General features: G+C 35.0%; 1 protein-coding gene across 1 annotated transcript in view; it reads right to left on the minus strand.

The window, feature by feature from the left end:
- TTC29 (tetratricopeptide repeat domain 29) overlaps positions 1-2,987 on the minus strand; it is a 103,299-nt gene extending 100,312 nt beyond the window's left edge. Inside the window, exon 1 of the mRNA XM_070948667.1 lies at positions 2,899-2,987. Coding sequence (XP_070804768.1) covers positions 2,899-2,987 — 89 coding nt within the window. The remainder of the gene's footprint in view (positions 1-2,898) is intronic.
- Positions 2,988-8,348: the final 5,361 nt, after the last annotated feature.

Below are 8,348 nucleotides of genomic sequence, written 5' to 3' on the forward strand. Positions count from 1 at the left end.
TCAACCTTTCCTGGACAGAAATAGTGTAACTTACACATTGCTAAGATCTGAGAAGACCCAAGTGCAACTCAACCTTCAGCTATGGAAGCTCAATGGGTGGTGTAGCAAATATTAATCATTTTCTTGCCCATCTTATTTCAGAGTCATATGAAGCCCTCAGAGTAGCCATACTAAGTCTTTAGGAGGCCATAGGTCTTCAAGTAGCAGATTCAAACATGAATAGCAAGTAAAAAAATGTTTTTATAATCAAAAATTACACAAAATTCATAGGTTTATATTCTTTAAATAGATTACTATAAATTCCTGAATAAGAGATAAAAATATGTATGAATACAAGCATCTCAGTCATAAATATCCAATAGACTACAGTTCTTTGTTAAGCATACTTAAAGCAATAAAGTCATATTGCTGGGCATCTTAGGGTATAAAAATAGCTCAATTTAAACATTTCTCTAGTTGACACCTGTGCACTTATGCTGTATGACTTTTTCCATTTCCACTTTATTTTTAATTTTCTGAGACACTCTGTATGTATGTAATGCAAACATAAATTGACAAATTAAGGAAAACAGAATTTATTTGCCATCAGATCTGCACAGTTAGATTATTACAACATTGTACATAGATCTTTACATATGGAAATATATCAAACTAATAAAGTATACTCAGAATTAACATGGTCTTACAATTCAAAAAAGATCCAAGTGTAACTTCCTTGAAGTGAAAAATGTTAAGAAATTGGTAAGGAATCTCAGACTTATATCTATTTAGAACTAAGTTTCATGATATTAATTCTGTATGACATTATTACTCTTTCCCATCTATCCATATTTTAAGGTTCTTTATTCTGACAAAATATAGCAAAAATGAGCTGTGTTATATTTTCGCTTTCTTGCTCATTACGAACAACTGGTATAGTAAAAGAAACTATTCTTTCTATAAATATTAACTACTTTTAGTAATCTTATAAAATAAAACTTACAACACAGCATTTTTAAAAAGTGCAAACTTGATATGTGTCAGCAGTTCCTCTAATTTCCAAAGAAATGTACAAAGGCTTATATAATTTCTCTATTGGAAAATGTGGATTATTTTTCGATGTTCTATGGATTTGACATTTATGCAGTATAAATATAGATACAATACTAAAAAAACATAAAAGCAATCTGATTTTAATACTTATATGTATATACGTGTAAAGTTTCAAAATACTGTCCCAAATCTCACAATAATGGGCTTTATAGAATTCATCACAATCAACAACAGTTGCAACGGAGAGGTTACAAATAAAATGAGGGAATAAAATTTATCCCCAATAACAGCTGTCTGAAGAAATAGAAAATGTAAATTAAATCTCTAAAGCAGTGATGACAAACCTATGGCACAAGTGCCAGAGGTGGCACTCAGAGCCCTCTCTATGGGCATGTGCACTGTCACCCCAGCCCAGCTCCATCGTGTTTCTCCCGCAGGGGGAGAGAGAGAGAGAGAGGGAGGGAGGCAGGGAGGGAGGGAGGGAAAGAGAGGAAGAGGGAGGGAAAGAGAGAGGGGGGAGGGAGGGAGAGAGAGAAGGGGGAGAGAGAGGGGTCGAGAGAGAGGGAGGGAAAGAGAGGGAGGGAGGGAAAGAGAGGAAGAGGGGGGAAAGAGAGAGGGGGGAGAGAGGGAGAGAGAGGGGGGGAAAGAGAGGAGGAGGGAAAGGGAGAGAGGGAGGGAGGGAAGGAAAGAGAGGAAGAGGGGGAAAGAGAGAGGGGGAGGGAGGGAGAGAAAGGGGGAGAGAGAGGGAGGGAGGGAAGGAAAGAGAGAAAGAGGGGGGAAAGAGAGAAGGGGAGGGAAAGAGAGAGAGAGAGAGGGAGGGAAAAGAGAGGGAGGGAAAGAGAGGGGGAAAGAGAGGGAGGGAAAGAGAAATGATATTGTTGCTAAACTTAATATTTCAAAAGCAGAAAAAAAAATGAAGCGGCATAAAAGTGCACTTATCACGTTTCTCTTAGAACTCTGAACGCTGCATTGCTTATCATTATTTTAGGTAGTAAAACCTCATTATTCAGGTAAAATTGCCGTGTTGGCACTTTGCAATAAATAAGTGGTTTTTGGGTTGCGGTTTGGGCACTCGGTCTCTAAAAGGTTTGCCCTCACTGCTCTAGAGCATAATATGCTGCACTATTAATAACTACTAGCTATTTATAACAAGTGCAATTTCAAAATGTCATTTTGAATTTTAACAGCTCTAACACCGCGGCGAATAACAAATGAGACAGCATCCAAACCAAAGCAGATCGCTGCTGATTGAGCGGCAAGGCGGCTAGCAGCCCCTTAGTGCCGCAAATAATTAATTAATTTCAGCTTTATAGTGCTGTCAAGCCAGCTAAAGAATAAGCGGCAAGGCGACGGGAAGCCCCTGAGCGCCTAAAATCTTTGCGAGGCAATTCCTTTTAGAATAATGTTTAGCTACAGCAGCCCTCTATTAGATTAGAAAACACCAATTAAATTTATAAATGTAAGTATTCAGTAATATAATAAGTCAAATTCACTACAATAGAAAGCACTCCAGTCCTACCACATCGACTGAGTGAAAAAAGACTGAGCATGTGCAGATGGTGGGGGCGGAACCATACTGCAGAGGGAGAGAAAGATTTTGACAAGCACTCAGTGGAACCAATCGAAAAGAGGATAACCCAAGAGTGAGGAATGTCGGCGCAACGATGCATGAAAATACATAATTTAGATTCTTACTGACTTGGTTACTATATTAATTTTTTTTGTATCTGTATACATTTATTTGCAACTGTAGATTTTAGCAAGATTGTTACTGTGTTATAATTATTCTGTTATTAAATTTTAAATGTCAAAGAATCACAAATGAACTGAAAAGAAAGGTAATAATTTTTTTAAAAAAATGTATACCTTGCAAGAGGCGGTGAAGTGCATCTCATATCCTCCATACTTGGATGTGATCTGGGACTTTGTATAGGTATTCGAGGAAAGAAACTCATCTTGAAACTAAATAAATATAGAATATTTCAAAAATTAGCATCAGATAGTTCAATTTGCATAGACATTCCAAATTTATTCCAAATATTTGCTGACATAAATATTCAGACATACATTAAGACACCTTAAATCCCATCTGACAAGATATGACTGTAGTATCTGGGTATATAATAGCATCAATTTGACTAATAGTATAAATGATGCATAATATAATCAAGGAGATATAAATTCATCCTCTGGCCTAACCTCTTATCCATTTGACATTCCTAAATAACAGACACCCTTGCTCTCAATTAATTCATTTAAACACATTTCCCCTGCAGTTCTATAACCCGAACATTTTCTATGAAGCATGTTGAACTTTGAGGTATAGCTTCTATTACATTAGAATTAGAATTATGATAGTGAAGAACTAAAGTTATAAAATGTTTTTTATAAAATCAATTTTGTCAGTACTTAAGAACTAAATTTGTCAATACTTAATTAAGATTTAAATATATCATGGAAGAATGGAAAATTGAGCAGGTAAAGACCTGCATGAGCAAACCCACAATTTTTTTCCTCTGTTTTATTTGATATTATTGCTATTATTAGTTTTAGTCCTGAGCTGTAGTTTTAATCTATTATTAAGTTTAATATTTAATATATTAAGATTAATAAATGTCTGTTTTACCATCCCCATGACCACAATTGAGCCCAAAATTTCTGTTGCTAAGTGAGACAATGGTTAAGTGAGTTTTACTTCATTTTACTACCTTCCTTGCCACAGTTGTTAAGTGAATCACTGCAGTTACGAAGTTAGTAACACGGTTATTAAATGAATCTGACTTCCCCATTGATTTTCCTTGTCAGAAGGGCCCAAAAGGTGATCACATGACCCCAGGACACTGCAACCGTCATAAATATGAACCAACTGCAAAGCATTTGAATTTTGATCACATGACTATGGAAATGCTGCAACAGTCAGAACTGTGAAAAACGGTCATAAGTTACTTTTTTCAAAGTCATTATATTTGAATGGTCACTAAACAAATGACTGTAAATCAATGAGTATCTGTACATTAAGTATCCAAATTTTAAGAGTTCACAAGGACCCAATAATCTCGGTTTTGTATTATTATTTTTTATTATTTACCCTGTTGCCTTACAGTATTGCTTTTGTTTTTGTCTAGGTTTTTTTGTTACAATGGTCACTGATCAAAATAAAGGAAATTTTAGGTGATTTGTGGTACGATATATCTACTTGTATAAAAATCTGCACTTAAATTGTAGCTATCACTAAAAATAACAAATTATGGATAAAATTAGTGCATGTAAGAGTATTTATTATCAATTAATTCCCTGCAATAATAAGATAATATTATTATTAGTCTTGTATGAAACTGAATCAGCATTTATTTTAAGCAGAATAACATCAACAACAGAGCAAAACAAAGTAGACTTGTCAATCATTTTGGAATTCATAAATGGTAAAAGGATTTTCTTTATTTTTATACATGATACTGCACTATTTTTCCAACATACTTAGCTTATCCTTTGTACTGTTAAAAGTTGCAGCTGCCACTTCCTTCCTTTTATACCTCTGTGATCTGACAATCTTAGCAGCAGGAGTACCCTTACTCTTAAATTTAGTTTAATGTAGGTATTGTAAATCCTGTTGGCAGGCCTGAAGACACAAACATTTAATAGAGGCAGAAATATAGCTCAACAAATCCCAAAGGGATATTCACTAATTGTCAGAACTATTGCAAGGAAAGATATAGTATTTCATTTTAAAAATAGAACAAATTTATCAGAAGAAAAATATGGTTTTAAATGATGGAAAAAGTGTGTGTGTGTGTGTATGTAAAATTAGTAATATATTTAGTTCAGAATTGGCAAATCTTTCTCCAATGAGAAAATTCCAGGCAGGTTCCAGGACCAACACAAATTTATCTGAAATTAGGGAATGCTGGCAGTTCCAATCTCTTCCTTCCACAGCCATTCTCTCCCTTTCCTTTTTATTTTCTATTGTAATTTAGACAATTCTTCTTGCTCAGTATCCTAATGGACCATGTAGCAGCTGGACAGCAACATTTCTTAGCTGTTATTATTTTTCAATTAAAATATTCTTTATTAATTCAATTTATTGAATTGATATCCTGCAGCAATACTCACAACTCCCAATAGTATACCAGATATGAAAAGAAAAGAAAAATTAAACCATCCACAGTAAGACTAAAATATAAACAAAGAGAGACAGAAATAGAGGTGTACATAGAAAAATAGGAAAAATAGGATTTTTAAAAATATTTATTTCACAGACTTATAACCCCCCTATAATTTTAATTTTAATGGCACACAACAATAAAAGGCAATAAAATAAAATAAAAGGTTTAAAACATATTATACACAAACAAAATAAGCAGGTAAAAGCAAGTTACAAGCAACACATAATTGAGGCTCGTAATAATAATAATATATACTCTCATCATAGAAAGAATATATCTATTATGACAATCCAGTGCATGGGAGTGTAAACCCAAATCTTCGTGGCTCTACATGGCCTTAGGACAATAGGGTTAGGACAGTAGGTGAAAATCACTGGAGTGCTTTCCAAAAAACTTGTTTTCAATACAGTCTGAAAGCCATCCATAGGAAGAATAATCCTGATCTGTGCAGAAAAATCCTTCCAAAATACCAGCGAAAACATACCACTAAGCTCCTTCTGGTCTTATCTCTCCTTATTTTCAGAAATGTGGGATCATAAAGATTTTCTCCCTCAATGCTCTAGTCAGTTAGGTTGATACACGTTGGAAGAGGCAGTCCAAAATATGTCTGTTAAATTATAAAAGGCTAGACATGTTAAAATTAGGATTCTTGGTATATATGTTAGATTCCAGTACCTGGAACTGAATTGATGCATGAACCATAATATTTGTATTATGTACTGTAATGGGTTGTGGAAAGACCTTGGGAGATGGAAGAAAGAGCTGCCAACTAGACAACTGGCATGTAAAAGATTTTTCAGCTCACAGAAGGAGAGTAGATTCAGGAAGCATTTCAGAAGAAACCCTCCCTAATTTTCCCGAGAGTTAAAGAAAAGGAAGGGGTGAAAATTCTATTAGTGTAACTTTACAATAGAGTAATATTTATTTCTGACTCTGCTATAATTAATATGAAATTGAGCAATACAATAGTCATATTTATGCTTCTTATCTGGACTAACTTGAAGAGCTAACCAATTGTCATAGGTAGTTCTCACTTATTGACTACAATTGAGAGCAACAACTCTGTTGCTGTAGAAGAAGGAATGGCAGAACTGGAGGTGGAGTGAAAAGAGAGATCGGCCTGGAATCCCTAGGTAATGATAAGTAAACTAAGTCCAGCCCTTCTCAAGTGCTATTGATCTTTATCTAGCTTTAACCCGGTGCTGGCTGTTAATTGAGAAGATTCCTGTGTGTATGTTTTTAGCAATAAATCAACTAAATGGAACCTTCGCATGTGGACTTGGTCTTTTGTGCCTGAAGTTCTAAGTGACATTTGTAAAGTGAAATTTCACAGCACCACACCGATGTATGATGTCAGTTCTACCTGCGATCATTAAGCAAATCACCTGTATAATATCCCATCTTTTTTTTTTGTACAGCTAAAGGGAATGTACATAATACTCCCACCTTATATTTTTCCCATAACAACAACTTGTGAGATGGATTGGGCCCAAAGTCATCCAGCCAACTTTCATATCTTTCATATCTAAGGGATGACTAGAACTCTCTAGTTCAATACTTGAAACTACTATGCCTAATGGGTTCTACTGGATCAGTAAGACTGCAACAGGCACACCAGTCAAATCTGGAGGAAGGACACTCTAATTGTGACCTCCTACCCAAGAAGTCCCCAACCAATGATGGTGGAAGAAATATGTCAAGTCAAAAAGAGGGTTGTGAAAATATTTACAGACCCCTCACATCCTGGACATAAATTGTTTCAATGCCTATCCTCAAAACAACGCTATAGAGTACTGTACACCAGAACAACTAGTCACAAGAACAGTTTTTCCCCGAACGCCATCACTCTGCTAAACAAATAACTCCCTCAACACTATCAAACTAGTTACTAAGTCTGCACTACTATTAATCTTCTCATCGTTCCTATTACCCATCTCCTCCCACTTATGACTGTATGACTGTAACCTTGTTGCCGGTATCCTTATGATTTATATTGATTGTTTCCTAATGTGATTTGATTCCTTATTTGTTCCCTTTGACTATCATTAAGTGTTGGGAGTGTTGTACCTTATGATTCTTGATGAATGCATCTTTTCTTTTATGTACATCGAGAGCCTATGCACCAAGACAAATTCCTTGTGGGTCCAATCACACTTGGCCAATAAAGAATTCTATTCTATTCTATTCTATATTCCTAGGTGGAAGAATATTATTAGGCTATCCTACTGCTTTCTACTGTGTTACCTTGGAGTTAACAGGGCCCTAAACCTGACCAGGCAAGTCAGTACTGGTGGTTTCCACCTTTGACCATCCTTTATTCTTGACTCACATACTATAGAAAGAAAGCCATTAGTCTACATACCAAGAGACAGAGAAAAAAATAGGCCATCCACCTGCCCAGAAGATTACTCTATATATAACTTTCTCTTAGGGCTTGAGCATAAGATAGAGAGATTGTATGACCTCATTTGTGAACTCACCATATATCGCAAAGGCCATCTTTCTTTTCACTGGAACAGTGGAATAATTAGAAAAGATGGGTGGCTAGAATGGATGATGGAAAAGGCATATTTCTTTTCTCTATCAGAGAATCAAATACAGTAGCATGCAAACCTATTCATTGTACATAAATTCAATTAAGTGATTTAAATAATTGTGCTGCAACATTCAAGTGTCTTTTACTATTATTTCCCAGGAAAGAAAATGGGAATTAAAGCCAAAATCAGTTGTTTCTGTGGCTCTATTAGTCCCAAATGGGTACCAGATGCCCACTATTAAGATACAGGACAATCCGTCTGATCTAGATTTTTCTGATAGGAAAAGTCCATGTAACAGAATATTTGCCATGAGATAGAATCAAAATAGAAAAAATGATGATGTATTCAGTTTCAGACTAAAATGCAAATGCTGGCATAGAAAAAGATATAGACAAATAATTAGATGATATTATTAAAGGAACATTAATAATATAGACTAATGAAGGAACTTTAATACCATAGTTTAATGAAGTCAAATAAAATATAAGATGTCAAATGAAAGCTAGGTAAACATCTCAGAATAGGCAAACTATACAATGTATTTAAAAGTGGTAACATATTATCCAATATTATTCAAAATGCTACTCGGACCCACTATATGTTAAAATAAAATTTA

The sequence above is a fragment of the Pituophis catenifer genome, unplaced genomic scaffold (assembly GCF_029215685.1).
Source record: "Pituophis catenifer annectens isolate HBS135680 unplaced genomic scaffold, rPitCat1.0.hap2 SCAF_8, whole genome shotgun sequence".
NCBI classification, from domain to species: Eukaryota; Metazoa; Chordata; class Lepidosauria; order Squamata; family Colubridae; genus Pituophis; species Pituophis catenifer.